The 22157-nt window shown below is 41.0% G+C and overlaps 1 protein-coding gene across 8 annotated transcripts in view; it reads right to left on the bottom strand.

The window, feature by feature from the left end:
* crebrf (creb3 regulatory factor) overlaps positions 1 to 22157 on the bottom strand; it is a 70888-nt gene that overhangs the window by 3386 nt on the left and 45345 nt on the right. For 4 of the 8 annotated variants that reach the window (XM_078231146.1, XM_078231148.1, XM_078231147.1 and 1 more), the window contains 3 exons: positions 17908 to 18097; positions 5836 to 5909; positions 487 to 609 (listed from right to left, as the gene is read on the bottom strand). In XM_078231146.1, the coding sequence (XP_078087272.1) occupies positions 487 to 609; positions 5836 to 5909; positions 17908 to 18097 (387 nt within the window). Of the gene's footprint in view, positions 1 to 486; positions 610 to 5835; positions 5910 to 14064; positions 14136 to 17545; positions 18098 to 22157 lie in introns of those variants that run through there. The other 4 variants (XM_078231149.1, XM_078231150.1, XM_078231151.1 and 1 more) reach the window with 2 other exon arrangements.

Below are 22157 nucleotides of genomic sequence, written 5' to 3'. Positions count from 1 at the left end.
TTCAGAGGGAAGTGAATCTGTGGAATTCTTTACCACAGAGGGCTGTAGAGGCTCGGTCGTTAAGCATGTTCAAGGCTGAGGTAGACAGATTTTTAATCAGTAAGGGAATCAAGGATTTGGGGATAAAGGAGGAAAGTGAAGTTGAGCATCATATCAGATCATTCATGATCTTGTTAAATGGTGGTAGGCTGAATGGCCTACATTTGCTCCCACGTCCCATGGTCTTGCGTGATTTTCCCTTTCTAAGTAATGATGATGTATTTTAAGCCTTTAGAACATCAGATAAATATTGTTAAGGAACACCTCATTTACTGCTGTTTCTATTTAGATTAATATCTTAGAAATACATCCAATGAATTTAAAACAAATTTGATGAATCGCTCTGGTAGAGTACCTTACTAAAGTTAATGATTGTGGTAAATTACATTGAGGAATTTGAGGGTCATTAAGCAAAGAATTGTAAATAAATAGAATATAATTTCTTACCAAGTGTTTCATTTAAGAGATTTTCGAGTTTTTCTAACATGCGGTTGCTTCCTTTTTCCCCCTGACTCTGTACTCGATTTACTATTTCCTGTTTTATTGAATTAATCACATAAAGCAGATGATCTGCAAAGAACATATTAATGAAAATTAGAAAGTTCAAATGTAGATAAAAATGAATACAATAAGCCTTAAACATTTGCTGTTCTGGGCCATTCATTAATAGAATATAAAAAATATAGATCTTTTGGTTAAAAATCTTCAGGAAAACAAAACTAAGAGAGGTATACAGAAATATAAACAAAATATGTTTTGTAGATTGACAAAATTCAGTAATGTCTATTCCATGATGGAGCCTCCACATAAAGCTGGTTGAAACCAAGAATCATAGAAACCCTACAGTACAGAAAGAGGCCATTCGGCCCATCGAGTCTGCACCGACCACAATCCCACCCAGGCCATATCCCCATATCCCTACATATTTACCCACTAATCCCTTTAACCTATGCATCTCAGGACACTAAGGGCAATTATTAGCATGGCCAATCAACCTAACCCGCACATCTTTGGACTGTGGGAGGAAACCGGAGCACCCGGAGGAAACTCACGCAGACACGAGGAGAATGTGCAAACTCCACACAGACAGTGACCCAAGCCGGGAATCGAACTCAGGTCCCTGGAGCTGTGAAGCAGCAGTGCTAACCACTGTGCTACCATGCCACCCCAGCCATTTCTAATCAATTCTAACAACATTTTCAATGATGAAAATCAAAAACAAATGCATTCAATTCTCATTATCAATACCTTTATCCAGTTTATACAGTTAACCTTTCAGTTAGAAATTGATTCTAGCTGTAACAGTTTGGGCATTAATATAGAAATGGTAAGGGTAATGAGATCTTATCACCTTATTTGCTTATCAAGGACAGACATTGGAACATGTATTTATGAATCATTACAACAGCTTTGTTGACACTATAGTCCAAACTAATTTACTATTAGAATCATCTTATAGGAAGGGCGGGGTAGTTTTATGGGAAACGCAAAAGGAGCTACCATATTAATTATTATTGCACTAAATCCTATGTTTGCAGAATAAAGCTAGATAACTTTACACCTCCCCTTAGAAAATTTAGAACATCTATTTTAACTTCGCATTTCATAAATTATCCCTGGGCGAGAACAAAGTTGCAGACGTGAACTGACTTATAGTCTTGCATTGAACATGTACTTCCCAGAAATATTTACTTTGGGAGGATAGAACTCGTCAAAAGAAACCATGCTGAGATAAAACACAGCTTTAGCAATTTGTTCAAACAAAATATAAAATTGATCCCAAACTAGGTGTGGTCTGCATTATTATTGAATTTTATTTTCCCTTCAGCAGTCTATCTATCCATTTCTCGCAGCATTTGCAGAGAGAGAAGTCTGTATGACTCTTCTTCAGGAAGCCCTGAAGTCATAAGGACTCAAAACATTAACTCTGTTTCTTTCTCCACAGATGCTGCCAGGCCTGCTGATTTTATGCAGCATTTTCTGTTTTTATTTCACAAAGAGGTTGTGCTGGAATCTTTGAATGGCATCAAGATAGATAAGTCGCCGGGTCCGGATGGGATGTACCCCAGGTTACTGTGGGAGACGAGGGAAGAGATTGCAGAGCCTCTGGCGATGATCTTTGCGTCGTCGATGGAGACGGGAGAGGTGCCGGAGGATTGCGGATGTGGTTCCTATTTTCAAGAAGGGGAATAGGGATAGCCCAGGGAATTACCGACCGGTGAGTCTAACCTCAGTGGTTGGTAAGCTGATGGAGAAGATCCTGAGGGACAAGATTTATGAGCATTTAGAGAGGTTTAGTATGCTCAAGGATACTCAGCATGGCTTTGTCAAAGGCAGATCGTGCCTTACGAGCCTGGTGGACTTCTTCGAAAATGTGACTAAACACATTGACGAAGGGAAAGCGGTAGATGTGGTTTATATGGGTTTTAGCAAGGCGTTCGATAAGGTCCCCCATGCAAGGCTTCTAGAAAAAGTGAGAGGGCATGGGATCCAAGGGGCTGCTGCCCTGTGGATCCAGAACTGGCTTGCCCAAAGGAGGGAGAGAGTGGGTATAGATGGGTCTTTTTCTAAATGGAGGTCGGTCACCAGTGGTGTGCCCCAGGGATCTGTTCTGGGACCCTTGCTGTTTGTCATTTTCATAAATGACCTGGATGAGGAAGTGGAGGGATGGGTTGGTAAGTTTGTCGACGACACGAAGGTTGGTAGGGTTGTGGATAGTCTGGAGGGATGTCAGAAGTTACAGAGGGGCATAGATAGGATGCAAGACTGGGCGGAGAAGTGGCAGATGGACTTCAACCCAGATAAATGCGTAGTGGTCCATTTTGGCAGGTCAAATGGGATGAAGGAGTACAATATTAAGGGAAGGACTCTTAGAACTGTGGAGGATCAGAAGGACCTTGGGGTCCGAGTCCATAGGACTCTAAAATCGGCCCCGTAGGTGGAGGAGGTGGTTAAGAAGGCGTCTGGTGTGCTGGCCTTTATCAATTGAGGGATTGAGTTCAGGAGTCCGGGGATAATGATACAGCTATATAAGACCCTCGTCAGACCCCACTTGGAGTACTGTGCTCAGTTCTGGTCGCCTCATTACAGGAAGGATGTGGAAATGATTGAAAGGGTGCAGAGGCGATTTACAAGGATGTTGCCTGGATTGAGTGGCATGCCTTATGAGGATAGGCTGAGGGAGCTCGGTCTTTTCTCCTTGGAGAGACGTAGGGTGAGAGGAGACCTAATAGAAGTATGTAAGATGTTGAGAGGCATAGATCGGGTGGACACTGAGGCTTTTTCCCAGGGTGGAAATGGCTGCTACGAGAGGACACAGGTTTAAGCTGCTGGGGGGTAGGTACAGGGGAAATGTTAGGGGGAAGTTTTTCACACAGGGTGGTGGGCGAGTGGAATCGGCTGCCGTCAGTGGTGGTGGAGGCAAACTCAATAGGGTCTTTTAAGAAACTCCTGGTTGAGTACATGGGACTTAATAGGATGGAGGGTTATAGATAGGCCTAAAAGGTAGGGATATGTTCGGCACAACTTGTGGGGCCAAAGGGCCTGTTTTGTGCTGTAGTTTACTATGTTTCATATTTCCAGCATCTGCACTATATTGTTTTAATTTGCTTTCATTTTTAAATGGAACCAGATTAAATTCTGCATTATCTTCACTGGATACACAATGCAGAGCCAGTGACTAAACTAACCACTTGTTGGAGCTTGAACAGAGGGTAACATTTGAAACAATTGAATTTAGCAACTGAAGAACATACTAGCTCCAGCAGCAAACTCAACACTGAGCAATGAGAATGAGCTCCCGGACAACAAGTGCAGATCCTTTTCTCTCCAGTGGAGGAGCAGACATTCTTGGCTACTCTGTCAGTAAAAAGATTGTGATTTGAAATGTGTCACTCCAAAAATCTCAGAAGCTCTAAATATATGCTGCATTATTACTATATACTGGTGAATCTTTGATGGCCTTGCAGACAAAGAACAAAGAACAGTACAGCACAGGCAACAGGCCCTTCGGCCCTCCAAGCCTGTGCCGCTCCTCGGTCCAACTAGACCAATCGTTTGTATCCCTCCATTCCCAGGCTGCTCATGTGACTATCCAGGTAAGTCTTAAACGATGTCAGCGTGCTTGCCTCCACCACCCTACTTGGCAGTGCATTCCAGGCCCCCACCACCCTCTGTGTAAAAAACATCCCTCTAATATCAGAGTTATACTTCGCCCCTCTCACCTTGAGCCCGTGACCCCTCGTGAACGTCACTTCTGATCTGGGAAAAAGCTTCCCACCGTTCACCCTATCTATCCCCTTCATAATCTTGTACACCTCTATTAGATCTCCTCTCATTCTCCATCTTTCCAGGGAGAACAACCCCAGTTTACCCAATCTCTCCTCATAGCTAAGACCCTCCATACCAAGCAACATCCTGGTAAACCTTCTCTGCACTCTCTCTAACGCCTCCACGTCCTTCTGGTAGTGCGGCGACCAGAACTGGACGCAGTACTCCAAATGTGGCCTAACCAGCGTTCTATACAGCTGCACCATCAGACTCCAGCTTTTATACTCTATACCCCGTCCTATAAAGGCAAGCATACCATATGCCTTCTTCACCACCTTCTCCAGCTGTGTTGCCACCTTCAAGGATTTGTGGACTTGCACACCTAGGTCCCTCTGTGTTTCTATACTCCTGATGACTCTGCCATTTATTGTATAACTCCTCCCTACATTATTTCTTCCAAAAGGCATCACTTCGCATTTATCCGGATTAAACTCCATCTGCCACCTCTCCGCCCAATTTTCCAGCCTATCTATATCCTGCTGTATTGCCCGACAATGCTCTTCGCTATCCGCAAGTCCAGCCATCTTTGTGTCATCCGCAAACTTGCTGATTACACCAGTTACACCTTCTTCCAAATCATTTATATATATCACAAATAGCAGAGGTCCCAGTACAGAGCCCTGCGGAACACCACTGGTCACAGACCTCCAGCCGGAAAAAGACCCTTCGACCACTACCCTGTCTCCTATGGCCAAGCCAGTTCTCCACCCATCTAGCCACTTCTCCTTGTATCCCATGAGCCTTAACCTTCTTAACCAACCTGCCATGTGGGACTTTGTCAAATGCCTTACTGAAATCCATATAGACGACATCCACGGCCCTTCCTTCATCAACCGTTTTTGTCACTTCCTCAAAAAACTCCTCCAAATTTGTAAGGCAGTCAGTTGGGGGTAATAGTATGCCTTATCTTGTTTATTTTATCAGGTTGCAAGATTACAGAGCAATACAGTTACTATTACAACATACCAAATTAATTTCAGTGGACTGGGTGTATGATATAAAGTTGGGTGTATGTTAATCTATTACAGATTTATTCAGACAAAAGTATGCATGATAGAATAGAACTTCTTAAAATAAAAAGGAAGAAGAATTATGGTTCATTTAGCTATTGTAAATGCAAAAGCAAAGTAGTGTAGGTACTAGAAATCTGAAATATAAACCGAAAATGATGGAAAAACTCAGCAGGTCTGGCAGAACAGAGAGAAACAGTGTTAACATTTTAGGTTGGTGATCCTTGCCCATCATAGGCTATCCCTTTCTGTTCTTCCTTCAGTCTCTGACTTAAGCCTGATTTAAGAACTAATCTCTAAATGCTCCCAGTTCTGGCAAGCATCAGAGGCCTGAACCATCAGTTGTGTTTCTCTCTCTCACACTACAGATGCTGCTGGGTTGTATTTCCAGCATTTATTTTCTGTTTTATTGCAAGTACAACTATCTTAAACAAAACATGCAAAACTATTATCTTACCATATTCAGTATTGAGACCCCATAGCTTTACTTTATTAGCTTCATATTGAGCCTTTTTCTTTAAGCGGCAAGCCCTGCAGATAAAAATACATCATTAGGAGACACTTGGATCACAAATGGTTATTATTGAAACTTAAGTTTGTTATTTGGAAACTTCAGGTGAATGTTGTCAGTAACAAGAAATGAAATGAATTTCCATTTTGAGCATTTTCAATATCAGCTTTGAGTACTCCCAATTCAGGTATAATTAGCTAATCAAAGACAGAATTCTAACTGCCAGAAACACATACAGCCAGTAACATTTTATACATAAACTGTTGTAAAAGTAAAATCAGTCAAGTGCTTCTTCCTGCTCCTGTACCAGGCCTGCCTTGTTGGAATGTGAACATGAGAAGCTTACACTATACTGACATTAATCTATTATTTAATTCTTCTCCTTGTAAGGTGCTGCACAGAGATAGGTAATTAGTTCATTATTTCTGTTTTCATAGGTAACCCTGAATCAAACAGATTAGTAAGATTCATTACATGAAGCTGCTAAATAACAAATATAATTTCAGGGAGAATTGAATAATATATTTAAATCTCAGTTCAATGCATGAAAATCTAGAGATTTAGAAAATGAAGAATTTGCTTGCTGAACTGTTTAAGACTATGAATAGCACTACAGTAGAAGTCAGAAACCTGCCAGGTTTGATTCCTTGTCCAAGCTAAGTTAACTGCTCCCATCCACAGTGGGTCTTTACAGCCAACATGAATCTGTGATGTAGTGGATTTCCAACAAAACTCATTTTTATTAAGTATAACCAAAGTAGGAAACAAAAGAATATCTATGGAGATGGGTTATGTATAGACTTACAGAAGGCAGTCAATAAAGTTCCACATAAAAGACCATAAACTAAAATTAAAGCACATGGGCATGAAGGCAAATTATTGATCTGGTTAGGAAATTGGTTAGGGGATAATAGACAGAGAATAGGGATAATAGCTATGTATTCAAATTAGAAGGAATAACTGTTGAGCCATCAACTATTCTCCAAATTTGGTAATGACTTAGATAATGCAATAGATAGGACTTCCCAGGTCACAAAGATTGGTGCCAAAGTAAGTTATGTAGGTGGAAGCATTAAATTACAAGTAACATGGATAGACTAAATGACAGTAAGAAGTCTCACAACATCAGGTTAAAGTCCAACAGGATTATTTGGTAGCACAAGCTTGTGCTTGTGCTACCAAATAAACCTGTTGGACTTTAACCTGGTGTTGTGAGACTTCTTACTGTGCTTACCCCAATCCAACGCCGGCATCTCCACATCTAGGCTAAATGAGTCAGGGTAACTGTGGTAGATGGATTTCAATGGAAGCCAATTGTGAGATTACCAATTTTGGACCAAAAAAGGAGAGATTCAACTTATTTTTAAAATTGTGAAAGTGATTTCGAGGTGCATGTATATTGTTCACCAAAATGTAGTATAAAGAGCAGTGTAGTGATTTGGATAGAGTAAAACAGAGGATGGATGATAAGCAGGGACAGAGTATTTAACAGTAAAAGTGCATCAGTGAATACAGTCAAATCAGAAAATATAAAAAGTTAAAATAGCACACTCTCAATGCATGAAGCACTCTCAACAAGACAGACAAATTAATGGCACAATTAGAATCATAGAAACCCTACAGTGCAGAAAGAGGCCATTTGGCCCATCGAGTCTGCACCGACCACAATCCCACCCAGGCCCTACCCCCATATCCCTACATATTTATCTGCTAATCCCTCTAACCTACACATCTCAGGCCACTAAGGGGCAATTTTAGCATGGCCAATCAACCTAACCCGCACATCTTTGGACTGTGGGAGGAAACTGGAACACCCGGAGGAAACCCACGCAGACATGCGGAGAATGTGCAAACTCCACACAGACAGTGACCCAAGCCGGGAATCGAACCCAGGTCCATGAAGCAGCAGTGTTAACCACTGTGCTACCGTGCCGTGCTAGAGATAAATGGGTTAGATCTAATAGATTTGCTGAATAATAGTTGCATGGTGACCAAGGTTAGGAACTAAATTTCCCTTAGCACTTGATGCATCAAAAAAAAGACAAAATGGAAAAGGGGCAGCAATGATGGCAAAGGATGATATAATGGTAATATTGAGGAAGGAACTTGGCTCAGAACATCACAATGGATAATTGCCATGAATGGAGAGAGGAAATAACAAGGGACAGAAAATACTGGTGATAGAGTTTGTTGGCCCCTTAACAGCAGCTATTGTGCTAGACAGAGGATTAATCAAGAAATTGAGGAGCTTGTAATAAAGGCAATACAATATTTGTGCGGGTCTTTAATCTTCACATAGACTGACAAATGAAATTGTAGGCTGAGTTCAGAACACAGGGGCCATTCTCTCAGCCTTCTATGCTGCTTGAGCAGCACAGTGGGCCAGGAGACATCAGCGAAGGTCGTTTAGTGGGCTTCCCGCTGGACATCGGCATGGAGCTGATCTCCATATTTAAAACACAATTTAAATCTTATTAGCGGACCTGGGACTGAAGTCTCCAGGCCCATGAGCATTCGGCCACCTCTGCCAGGAATGGTTCACTCCAGCAGGGTTTACAGGGGCAGCCCGATCCTGTAGGAGTGAAGGGAGGCCTTGGAGCCCCCCACCCCCACTCCGGTCAGGGGTAAGGGTGGGGTGGGAGGGGGGTGCCCTGTACGCTTTGCTTGCCTGCCTGGTCCCCCAGCAATGCCCACCAGGCAACGGACAGTGCCAAGGAGTGGGGCCTTTGGGGGGGGTCTCGCTGCCACGCTGCAGTCATGATCGCAGGCAAAGGGAGAGAAGTGGTCAGGGCTGGCCATGAGACGTCTGGGAGGCCAGCGATCGAGGTGGGGGGGGGGGGGGATTGAAGGGGCAGCGATGGGAGTTGCTATGCTGGCCAGTGATTGGGAGGCGGCCAATCTCTGCTCAAACAGATCGGCACTTGCGCGGCGGCCCGCTAAGAGCTATGCTGCTGGCCTCTCCAGTAGGAATAGGCCCTGCCCAGAGCTATTGAATGAGATTTATGCCTGGGGGCTGTGATGCACAGAGTGTGGGAGATTCATTTTCAGAATCGCGCTTAAAAAAAAGCGAGATTTATTCCAGTTTTTATGCAAATTTGGCACTTAGAATTTTTTTGGGACGAACCTGGCCTACATTCAGGACAAGGTTCCTAGCACAAGGCATCATGAAACCAATCAGGTAACAGCCTACATTAGATTTTGCCTTGTATAATGAGATAGGATTAATTACTAACTGCATCATAAAAAATGGCTGGGGAAGAGAGTGATCACACTAAGTATGAATTCAAGAGCTGAAATGAAATAAAAATTACAAAATCATAATCTAATCAAGCAGAGTCATGAAAAGGAAATCATGTCGAACTAATTTATTTGAGTTTTTCGAGGAAGTCTTAACCAGAGTGGATAGAGGGAAACAGTAATGTTTTGTATTTCAACTTCCAGAAAACATTTGACAAGGTACCTCACAAAAGGTTAAGTCAAAAGATAAGAGCCCGTGGTGTTGGAGGTGATATATTGGTATGAATAGAGAATTGGATAATGGGCAGGAAACAGTGAATGGGAATAATGGATTCTTTTTCAGGTTGGCGACCTGTAACCAGTGGGGTTTCTCAGGGATCAGCGCTGGGACCGTAACTGTTTATTATATACACTAATGACTTGGAGGGAGGAAGTGAATGTACTGTAGCAAGTTTACAAACGATACAAAAATAGGTAGAAAGGCAAATTGTGAGAGGGATGCAAACAGTTTACAAAGAAATATTGATTGGTTATGCAAGTGGGCAAAAAGTTGCCAAATGGAGTATAATGTAGGAAAATGTGAAGTTGCTCATTTTGGAAGGGAGAAAGAAGAAGGGAAGGGAATTTTGGAAGGGAGAAAGAAGAAGGGAAGGGAATTTTGGAAGGGAAAAAGAACAGACTATTATTTAAGTGAAGTCTGCAACACAATGGGACTTGGGGTATTTGTGAACGAAACACAGAAAGCGAGCACAGGTGAATTAGGTAATCAAGAAGGCTAACGGAATGTTGGCTCTTACTTAAAAGGGATTTGAGTATAAGAGTAGAAAAGTCTTGCTGCAACTGTAGAAGGTACTGTAGAAGGTATCATGATTGGCCATGATAAATTGACCCTAGAATCATGGGATTAGCAGGGTAAATATGTGGGGCTACGGGAATCGGGCCTGGGTGGGTCGGTGCAGACTCGATGGACTGAATGGCTTCCTTCTGCACTGTAGGGATTCCATGATCTCATTGAAACAGATAGGATTCTTAAGGGGCTTGACCGGGTAAATGCTGAGAGCATGTTTCCTCTCATGGGAGAGTCCAGGACCAGAGGCCGTATCCTTAGGACAAAGGGGCACCAATTTAAGACCGAGAGGAGGAGGAATTTCTTCTCTTACAGGGTTGTGAATCTTTGGAACTCCTTGCCACAGATAGTTGTGGGGGCACGGTCCTTGTGCATATTTAAGGTTGAGATAGACAGATTTTTGATCAGTAAGAGAATCAAGGGTTACAAGGAAAGAGCAGGAAAAGTGGATGTGAGGAATGCGGATCAGCTATAAACCTACTGAACGATGAAACAGGCTTGAGGGGCCGAATGGTTTCTTATGGTTTTACAAGTTTGCGAAGGTAGATTTTGAAAATAGATTAAAAGCTATGACTGTTGAAAAGTAATGATAAACATTTAAATAAATAATTCATACTTTTAACAAATATACATTTCCTTGAGCAATGCAGATTTCGCAAGAAAAATGATTAATTCCTGGATAATTAAACGGGTTAAAGATAGTATTAAAAAGCAAGGTATAGTGGTAAGCCAAGGGTTTGAGAGAGATTTAGGAACCAGCATTGGATGTTCAAAAAATGAGCACAAAACAGAATGATAGCAAACGTAGGAAGATAAAAACAAAAGTAAATATGGGTTCTTTAGAGGCTACGGGGAACATAACACTGCTTTCAAGAAAGAAGGGAAAAAAGAAAACATGGAAATCCAGGCCAGTTAGCTTGACATCAATCACCAGGAAAATGCTGGAATCCATTGTTATCAAAAGTGTTAAAATGGCACTTAGAAAATATTATTAGGCAGAGTCAACATAAAAAGGAAATTGCGTTTGACAAATGTATTAAGAGTTTTTTTGATGATGAAACTAGCAGGATATATAAAAGTGAAGCAGTGTATGCAATAGATTTGGATTTTCAAAAGACATTCTATAAAGATCATGGGGTTGGGATTATATATTAACATAAACAGAGGATTTGTTAAAGCTTAGAAACAGAATGTAGGGACAAGTCTTTCATTTTCAGCTTGGCAGACTATTGGGCTGTTGCATGATTAGTGCTGGGAACTCCTTTCTTTCAAATCTACATTAATGATTTTGATGCATAGACCAACAATATAAAGCTAGCTGAGAAAGTAAGCTGCAAAGAGGACACAAGGGCCAAATTCTCCCATCTCAACTGTCATGAGAATTGCAGCAGGCAAGATAGAAAATCCAGTGGACCAAAGGTCCATTGAGATAGAGTGAGAATTTCTGGTCTTGGGGCATGCAGGGCCGGAGAATCCCGTCCAAGAAGTCTGTAAGGAGATTATAGACAGATTAAGTGAATGGGCAAGGTGTTGATAGACTGAGTATAATGTGAGGAAATGGCAAGGTCATTCACTGTGGTCGGAAGAATAGAAAAAAAAACAATACTTTCTAAATGGTAAGAATATGTTGTTCAGATGGATTTAGGAATTCTTTTGCACAAAACACAAACCTAGCATGTAGGTACAGCAAACAGTAGGGAGACAAGCTGGGGTTGGAGTACAAAATTAAGGAAATCCTGCTGAATTGTAGTATGTGGTTTTGATTTCTGTACCCAAGCAAGGACATACTTGCCTCAGGACATGATGTAACAAAGGTTCAGAATGATGATTTGTGGGATGAGAAGATTGCTTCCTGAGAACTGATTGGAGAGTGTAGGATCATTCTGCTCAGAGTTTAGAAGAATGGGCGCGACAGGATACACAAGTTGAGAATGTTTTCCTAGGCTGGAGTCTAGAACTAGAAGGAATAATCCTTAAGATTAAAAGTGTTGACTACTTAGGAGTGATATTGGAAGGGTTGTGAATCTTTGAATATTCAGTTGTTTTTTTTGGAAAGGGAATCAAGGGATATGGGAATTGGGAGGAAAACGAGTTGAGGTCAAAGATCAGCCCAGACCCTTCTGAATCACAGGACAAGTTCAAGAGGCTATATGGCCTCCTTCTGCTTTTATTGCTTATCTTGTGTATCTTATTAGTTAGGAAATACAAACAAAAAAGGCTAATGGCATATTAGCCTTTATAACTAGAGGACTAGAATATAAAATGGAGGAAGTTTTGCTGCAGCTGTACAAACTCCTAGTGAAACCATTGACAGTTCTCAGCAACACACTTTGGAAAGGATATATTGGTTTTAGAACACAAAGATTCACCAGAAAGCCACCAAGGTTCCAAGGGTTTAAATTATGAGGAATTGTTCTGTAAACTAGACTTGGATTCCCTGGAACATGGAAAATTAATGGATGATTTGATTGAGATGCTTTAGGACTTTGAAAGAAATAAGCAGATAGAAACTTTTCCACTGGTAGACATAACTTTGAAATCAGAGTCAGGCCATTCAGAAGTTAACAAAACTTCATGCAAAGAGTGATATAAAATGGAAATTAAGCGATGAAAAAGGTGTTAATAGCTGTAGAGGTTAACTATTGTAAATCTCAAAATCAATAGATCTTTACTTGCCAAGGATATTAAGGGATACGGAGCCTGAGTAGATGATGATACAAATCAGCCGTGTTTTCACCGAATGGCAGGACAGGCTTGAGCAGCTAATTGGCCTACTGTTATGCTCATGATCCTTATAATTTACCTAAATTGTCAACCATGGTTCAGTTGGTAATAGACTTATCCCTGAGCCTCAAGGTTCCAGATTCAAATCCGACACAAGGCATGAACACAAAAATTAAGGCTGACATTGCGGTGCAAGAGTGAGGGAGCGTTACACTTGTGTAGGGGTTGTCTTTTGGATGGGACATTAAATCAAAGCGGCATCCTTCTGCTTGGGTGGGTGTAAAAGATCTCATGGCACTATTTTAAAGAGGAGCAAGGGCGTAATCCCTGTGCTGAATTTTTATCTTTCAATCATTATCGCATTGCTGTTTGGTGTTTGCTGAGCACAAACTGTCGACTGTATTTCCTATGTTACAATGGCTACATTTCAGAAGTACTTCATTGTCTTTAAAGTGCTTCGAGATATCTAGTAATGAAAAGCATTACATAAATATTAATCTTTCCATTTTGCATTTGTTTTCTAAATAGGAAGAGGGAAGTCACCATGGTTCCCACTCCTGTTTCCTATCTAGCAATCCGTACTTAAAGTACGCCTATATGTAATCATGGATGAGCACAGTGAGCGTTTTAACAACACCAGGTTAAAATCCAACAGGTTTATTTGGTAGCAAATGCCATTAGCTTTCGGAGCGCTGCTCCTTCGTCAGATGGAGTGGATATCTGCAGATATCCACTCCATCTAACGAAGGAGCAGTGCTCCGAAAGCTAATGGCATTTGCTACCAAATAAACCTGTTGGACTTTAACCTGGTGCTGTTAAAACTCTCACTGTGTTTACCCTAGTCCAACGCCGGCATCTCCACGTCATGGATGAGAACAGAATTAGTCACAGCTGAGATATTCCTTCCTTCACTAGTTGGATAGCTTGTTCAAACTCCCTGCCTAGCGTCACAGAGAAAGCACCCACAAACCCCAGTACTCCAGGGAGTAAATCAATGTCTTCAGAGAGAGGAAATGAGGAGAAAATTAGAAGGAAAATAAAATTAGATCTATACTTTAGTTTTAGATGCATACTTTACATGTTATACAGCACAGAACCAAATGTGACTACAAGTAAAAAATTCTTGGATTATAAAGTCATAATTTTGAAATATTGGTTGAACTTTTATCTCCTTACGGGTTTCAATAAAATCAGTTTCAGACTGATTGTTCAGCCAACCTCAACAGCAGCTTATTTAAACATGTTAATGATAAGAACTTTTATCAATGAAAGTCATATATCGCATGTGAACTTACATTATGAAACATAGTTTAAGAAATACTACATCATCAAAATGGAATCTCCTTGGTATAAAGATCATTACTCACCTTTAGAATAATGTAGTCATCATTTTCTGAAAAGGTACACTCCACATCCCAAGGGTAGGTAGCCTATTCAACTGGGGGGAAAAAAAAATAAAAAAAAAATTACAGGGCTGTGCCTCCGCTACTACTGCGTGAAGTTCACCAACACTCCTGGCAGAGAACAGAGTTAGGAACAAAGTCCTTTGACAGCGGCTTTAAATCTACAGCAGCCATTGGCTCAAAAGGGGCTGGGTTGGGATTGTGGGGTTGCATCAGGTTATACAGCATGAAGATCCCATGCTTGGACTAAGCACTTAGTTGGGATCTTAATGTGGGGAGAAAATTCAAGGAATGACTTTCTGAAGAGCTTCCTTCCACTAGGGAAAGGCAGGTAGAGATAGCTTAGGTTGAGATTTCCACCAGCTGAAGTCCTTCATGTAGCAATTCTAGGACATAAATGAACATCCAGGCTATCACTAGAAAGGTCCAAATCTAAAGATTAGAGGTAAATAATTAATAGCCTAGACAGATTGCAAGTGTATTACAGCAAAATTGTGTTGTTGACAATTTAAGTTTCTTGAAGAAGAGTCGTCGAAAATAAGCTTTAGCCCATTTATTATTGACAAAGAAAACCTAAAGTGGATTTATATGATGGTCATCGCAGCTTAGGCTTTGATATACAACTATTTGAAAGACAAAATGGTGAGCCAAAGATGGCTCTGAAATGTCAAAATAGTACAGCGGCATTCTTATGGCCCTTCATCAACATTTTGCGCAGGATGGGGGTGGGGTGCAGGAGGGTGTGGAGGCGTTGATGAGATGGTGAAGAAAGAAACAAACTTGGAGGCTTTCTTGGCCAAGTTTGATTGTCACCTATAGGACATTATGAAAGATCAAACCTGAATTTAACTGTAATAGTGATTTCTTTTAAAACTCCAAGCTTGAGTTAAGCTATTTATGCTCTCACGCTGCATCAGGTAGTAACAGCGCATTTATCAACATCATGTTTAATGCCATGCAGCTGTAATAAGCAAGTTGGCGGCTTGCGATTTCAAATCTTCATCACGTACAAAACAAGGCACTTAGTTAAGTTGCTTTCTTCGGAGAGCTCTCAAGGTAGGCCTAGTTACGTGCATTGTAAAATGAAATGGTTGTATGACTGCTAGGTGTTAATCCATTTGACTCTTGATAAACTGCTCAGTCTGTCCAACATTCTATCCAAATGCAGTAACAAGAATTAAGGTTAAATTGCACTCCAAGAGAGAGGATGGTGAGGCATCAGAGGTGCCCCTCTCCCCCATTACAAAATTATTTCTATTTTATTTCAGATGCTCAGCAATCACTGTTTTTTTTAAAAATCTCCAATTGTAAAGCTTTAACAGGGTTATGGACAATCATAATGGTCTACAACGGATGGGTGGGTTTAATCCCAAAGACATCAGATTATCCATAAATAGTCAACTGGTTAGGGATAGATTTCAGGTGATTCTCCTTTCCATAACACAAAATTTACTTTGTTATTGAATAAGATAAAGGTCCAAGTAGAAGACAAGCCAGAGTGCTAGAGATTGAGAACAGTCTGGTGCTATCAGCATTACTTTACAAATCAGGAAAAAGGAGCACAGAAGGAACACTGATCGTAATTTCTCTATCTGAGGTAAAGAAAAACAATACAGTGCCATGTCATTGGCAGAAAAAGGTTCCAAAGTAGGAAAGTCTTCACCATCTGAAGGAACGTCTCAATTCAACTCCAGGATTTTGTCTTGGATGAATGCTGATAAACATCTGGCAAAGGCTGAATGTGTAGATTATCTTGAACCTTACAAATCCAACAGAAGCTGAATATTTGAAAGTAAAAGTAGTTTCTGTAGCAATCCATGATGCCTTGTGGAAGAATGCATCGCAGAGGTTGCATGTCAGCATGCTTTTTGAATGATGGCAAGTATAATAACGCAAATATTTTTTGAAGCTGGCTTAAGATGTCACAAATAGGTTTGAATGCCTCTGTCCTTGTGGAAAATCGATGATCAAAGTAAAAGAATTTACTGTAACTTAATAGTCTACGCAGGTTTGGTTTTGGCCCTAAATGCTTTAAAGCATTTTGTCAATTGCTGAGAGCGTGAGTTGCGTCATATGCTTTCCACTTTGGCGTCCAATTTAACATCATCATTATTGCTCTTTGAAAGAGCACGACAAACCTTTCAGAAACTGTTATTAGTGAGCCAGCCCCAGGCTGAACTGGATCAAGTCAGGAGATGTGACACAGAGCCAAGGCCTTGGCATCATTGGATGCGAGAAGCAATGAAAGAGACTGTGACTTCATTCTTCTTGTTAAGATTGTGGACTCTCTGTTTGAGTGACATATTTTACAGCTCACTGAAAACTGAAGCCTTCAAAATATTTATTTTTGTTCAATTGCCTATACAGGTTTGCCTTTGGACCAAAGGCCAGAGAGTGGCTTTAATAACTTACCTTCTGTGCACCGATTTATTGAGTTATTCCTGTTTTGTTTACAAAAAATTTTCAGTTGTTTAACAGTGCCAAATTTAGAATGTCCATGAATATTCTTGAGTGCACATCAGCATAAGACAACTCCTTCAGCATTAGAATAGACCAACATACAGGTAAAATAAATTCCAAACTAATAGTAAAGATAATGCCTCCCATATCCAGCTTTCTGTGGTGACATGGGACATCAGATGCATTGCCTTAAGGCAACTGTCAGCTCTTACAGTACATTACGTTTTCTCCACTGTGACTTAAAACAGTATAGGCTCTTTTCAGTGACTAGATGAACCTCATGGATAGTACAAGTGTATATTAATACATCCTACAATCCTGGTCTGGAACTGGCACATTGAGGAAATTCAGCTTGAATAGTATTGGGAAAAGCTTAGCAAATGATCTAGGAGTAGTAGTCTTCACAGAAACTTGCAGGTCTGAAAAGAAATCCTCTTATGTGCCATTTGTTTCCTCTCAGAAGATATGTTATATGCGAAGATATCTGATGTAGTCAAACTGAATGATAGAACTTCCTTGATGACCGTCTGTATTTTGGATGAATGACGATGCTGTAAACTCTTTGGTTTACCCTACTATAGAAATACAAGAGTTCACACATTGTGTGGTCAAGACAGTACTGGATGCCGCTTGGTGATGGAGAAGATCTTTCTGTAGCTGATGCAGAATTTTAAATTCAGCTAAACAAGGTACTTTACTTTTGAAAGAAAATTCAGTATAGGTAAGAAATGTGGGTTATCAGCAGTAAAAACAAACTGTTGATTGAGAAGACTCCTTATGCGATGCAACAAACATAATGCAACGGGTGTCAATGGTGGGAGGAAAATAACTGAAGATGGATGCCTGGAGGTGCCCCTGTATTTTGCAAGCATCACAGTTACATTAAAAGCTAAAGGGACAAATGTCCCTCTTATTTTCCCAGTTGGATAGGCCACCTATGTGTAACGTATGTGGAGTAGTCAATGAAGATAATACAAAAAAAAGTGAATTTCATATTTTAATTGTGTTAGAAAAACTGTTTTTATTAACATGTGCAAAACAAATCCTTTTTCAAATATCCAACTTTCATAGAGAAAGGTGGGTTAAATTTGCATGTGGGTAGAATATGGCGTGCTGTAGTTAAATCGCAGCATTTCACCATTTTTTTTGTACAAAAACCGGTAATGGGTAGATATGGAATAGGTTATTAGAGCTCTGCCCACCCTTGTAAAGGATGGATAGAAATTAATTTTTGAGGGGATGTGGATAGATATCCATTTTTAAAGATTGAAACATCTCTGGTAATAACAAATATTAAGAAGAATTGGTTTCAATTATACAGGACTATCACTGAATTCTCCTCATTACCTGGATGCTAATTTGTTCTTCTCTTTTCTGGATCTTGGTCTGGCAGTTAATGGCAGTTCACTTACAGGTGTCAGATCACTAATCACCTTGTTTAGTTTTCTAAGTTCATTTCCAATTTGTAGTAGTTTTCTTGGATTTGGTGTCAAGTCTTCAACATCTGTTCTGCGAGACTTCTTCACTAAATATTTTCCTGTTTTGACAAGAATACATACATACAATTAGTTTATTTGAATTATTATTGTCACATGTATTATACAGTGAAAAGTATTGTTCCTTGCGCGCTATACAGACAAAGCATACCGTTCATAGAGAAGGAAACGAGAGAGTGCAGAATGTAGTGTTACAGTCATAGCTAGGGCGTAGTTTAAAAGAGTTAGAATGAAATTTTAGAAGCATAGAACGAGAGTAAAATATAGAATTAGAAGGTATACTGGGGCAGCTTGCAAGAAGTCACCTCGCTCCAGCGCCATCTTAGGGGAAAAAAACACATTCACTATAATTCTATGAAACAAATAACATTTTGTGGTAATGCACATGAGCAATTGGAGGCATGATATGAAGGAACAGTTGGACCCATGACTCTCAAAGCTCTCCATCACTAGGACTGCTTGCTTCATTTCTGGGACTACAAACATTTGAACAAGGAGCAGGAGTAGGCCATTAAACCTTTCAAGCCTGCTCTGTCATTTAATCTGACATGGCTAACCTCAAATATGCATCCTGCCTATCCCTATAACCTATCAACCTCTTGCTTACCAAGAATCTATCCACCATTGCCATAAAAGACATTTAAAAACTGCTTTCACCACATTTTGAGGAAGAAAGTTCCAAAGATTCATGACCTTTGAGTGAAAGAATTTCACCTCATCTGTTTTAAATGGATGGCCTCTTATTTTTAAACAGTAACTCCCTAGTTCCAGATTCTCCCACAAGAGACAACATTCTCCCCACATCCAGCATGTCAAGATCCCTGAAGATTTTATATGTTTCAATCAAGTCACCTCTTACTCTTCTAACCTCCAATGGATATAACCTAGCCTGTCCAACCTTTCTTCATAAGATTACACACCCATTCCAGATATGTTCCAGGGACTATTGTACAGTAACAACAGGATAGTAGAGGGCAAACAAAATTAAACATTTTTGTCCTATCAACAATTCCGATGTTCTTTAATCAAATAGTACAACAAATTCAATTAATTAAAGCCCCCCATAATAAACATTTTCAAGCAGCTACTTAAAAAATTATTGGATGTTCAAAAAAAACGTCTCAAGAAGCAACTTTGGAATAGGACGATTTTTAATACATTTAAACTGCAGCAGTCTGGTGCGGCTCTCATCACACCTTGGTCAGCCTACCTACTCTTCTGGTATCATCTTCTCCTTTGAACACCTCACCTTGCCCACTCAATTCGCATTTCTTTTAAAATAGTTGTTCTTTACCACCCACCCAAGAACCATGCCAATTTTCTAACCAAGATAAACTGCAAAGCTTTCTTTCCTCAGCATTCACATTAAGTGACTTCTCATCCCCAGGAATTTCAACATCCATCTCAATATTCTGAGTTTAGTAACCTTCTGTAGCTCCTTAATCTCTCCCATCAGATAAACTCCCCTAACCATATTTTTGATTTGATTTGTCACATGTATTGGTATACAGTGAAAAGTATTGTTTCTTGAGCAATATACAGACTAAGCATATCATTCCTTGAGAAGAAAAGGATTGCAGAATGTAGTGTTACAGTCATAGATAGGGTGTAGAAAAAAATCAACTTAATGCGAGGTAGAGTCATAGAGGTTTACAGCATGGAAACAGCCCTTCGGCCCAACTTGTCATGCCGTCCTTTTTTTGTAAACCCCTAAGCTAATCCCAATTGCCCGCATTTGGCCCATATCCCTCTATACCCATCTTACCCATGTAACTATCTAAATGCTTTATAAAAGACAAAATTGTACCCACCTCTACTACCTCTGGCAGCTTGTTCCAGACACTTACCACCCTCTGTGAAAAAATTGCCCCTCTAGACACTTTTGTATCTCTCCCCTCTCACCTTAAACCTATGCCCTCTAGTTTTAGACTCCCCTACCTTTGGGAAAAGATATTGACTATCTAGCTGATCTGTGCCCCTCATTATTTTATAGACCTCTATAAGGTCACCCCTCAGCCTCCTACGCTCCAGAGAAAAAAGTCCCAGACTATCCAGCCTATCCTTATAACTCAATCCATCAAGTCCCAGTGGCATCTTTTCTACACTCTTTCTAGTTTAATAATATCCTTTCTATAATAGGGTGACCAGAATTGCACAAAGTATTCCAAGTGTGGCCTTACCAATGTCTTGTACAACTTCAACAAGACGTCCCAACTCCTGTATTCAATGTTCTGACCGATGAAACCAAGCATGCCAAATGCCTTCTTCACCACTCTGTCCACCTGTGACTCCACTTTCAAGGAGCTATGAACATGTACCCCTAGGTCTCTTTGTTCTGTAACTCTCCCCAATGCCCTACCGTTAACTGAGTAAGTCCTGCCCTGGTTCAATCTACCAAAATGCATCACCGCGCATTTGTCTAAATTAAACTCCATCTGTCAGCCCACTGGCCCAATTGATCAAGATCCCGTTGCAATTGGAGATAACTTTCTTCACTGTCCACTATGCCACCAATCTTAGTGTCATCTGCAAACTTACTAACCATTCAGGTTAGGTCCATTCAAAAGTCTGATGGCAGCAGGGAAGAAGCTGTTCTTGAGTCGGTTGGTATGTGCCCTCAGATTTTTGTATCTTTTCCCCCGACGGAAGAAGGTGGAAGAGAACATGTCCGGGGTGCCTGAGGTCCTTAATTATGCTGGCTGCTTTTCCAAGGCAGCAGGAAATGTAGACAGTGTCAATGGGTGGGAGGCTGGTTCAAGTGATGGGCTGGGCTTCGTTCACGACCCTTTGTAATTTCTTGCAGTCTTGGATAGAGCAGGAGCCATACTAAGCTGTGATACAACCAAAAAGAATGCTTTCTATTGTGTATCTGTAAAACTTGGTGAGAGTTGTAGTAGACATACCAAATTTCCTTAGTCCTTCTGAGAAAGTAGAGGGGTTGTGATGGGCTTTCTTAACTATAGTGTTGGCATGGGGGGGGGGGGGGGGCAGTACAGGTTGCTGGTGAGCTGGACACCTAAAAAAACCTGAAGCTCATGACCATTTCTACTTCATCCCCATTGATGTACACAGGGGCATGTCCTCCACTATGCTTCATGGAGTCGATGACTATCTCCTTTGTTTTGTTGAGGGAGAGATTGTCATCGCACCAGTTCACCAGATTCTCTGTCTCTTTCCTGTATTCCATCTCATCATTGTTTGAGTTCCGACCCAGTTCGGTAGTCATCAGCAAAACTTGAAAATCAAGTTGGAGGGGAATTTGGCCACACAGTCATAGGTGTACAAGGAATAAAGTATGGGGCTGAGGACACGGCCTTGCAGGGCACTGGTGTTGAGGATGATCGTGGAGGCGTTGTTGCCTATCCTTATTGACTGCAGCCTGTGGGTTAGGAAGTTCAGGATCCAGTCGTAGAGGGAAGAGCCGAACCCTAGGCCACGGAGCTTGGAGCTGAGCATTGTTGGAATAATGGTGTTGAAGGCTGAACTGTCGTTGATAAATAGGAGTCTGATATAGGTGTTTTTGTTATCTAGGTGCTCCAGAGTTGAGTGCAGGGCCAGGGAGATGGTGTCTGTTGTGACGGTAGATGAACTGTAGTGGATCCAGGCAATCTGGGAGGCCAGAATTCATTAACCTTTCGAAGCATCTCATAATGGTAGATGCCAGAGCCATCGGGCAATTGTTATTAAGGCACGCTGCTTGGCTTTTCTTTGGTACCAGGATGAAGGTCATCTTCTTGAAGCAGATAGAGATCTCAGATTGTTGTAAAGAGAGGTTGAAGATGTCTGGAAATACCTCTGCCAACTGATCCGCGCAGGATCTGAATGCTCGTCCGGGTACCCCATCCGAGCCAATCACTTTCCATGAATTGACCTTTCAGAAGGCTGCTCTGACATCAGTAATAGTGACCTTGGATGCAGGTTCATCCGAGGTTTCTGGGGTGGCCGGGGGGTGGGGGCGTGCTCTTGCTAACCTCTTGCTCAAAACGAGCATAGAAAGCATTGAGCTCATCAGGGAGAGGTGCGTTGGTGCCGGTGATTTTACATACCTTCATCTTGTAGCCTGTTATGTCTTGCAGACCTTGCCATATTTGGCATGGGTCC

This window comes from Mustelus asterias, chromosome 16 (genome assembly GCF_964213995.1).
Source record: "Mustelus asterias chromosome 16, sMusAst1.hap1.1, whole genome shotgun sequence".
In the NCBI taxonomy this organism is placed as follows: Eukaryota; Metazoa; Chordata; class Chondrichthyes; order Carcharhiniformes; family Triakidae; genus Mustelus; species Mustelus asterias.
This window is presented reverse-complemented; position numbering and strand designations above follow the sequence as displayed.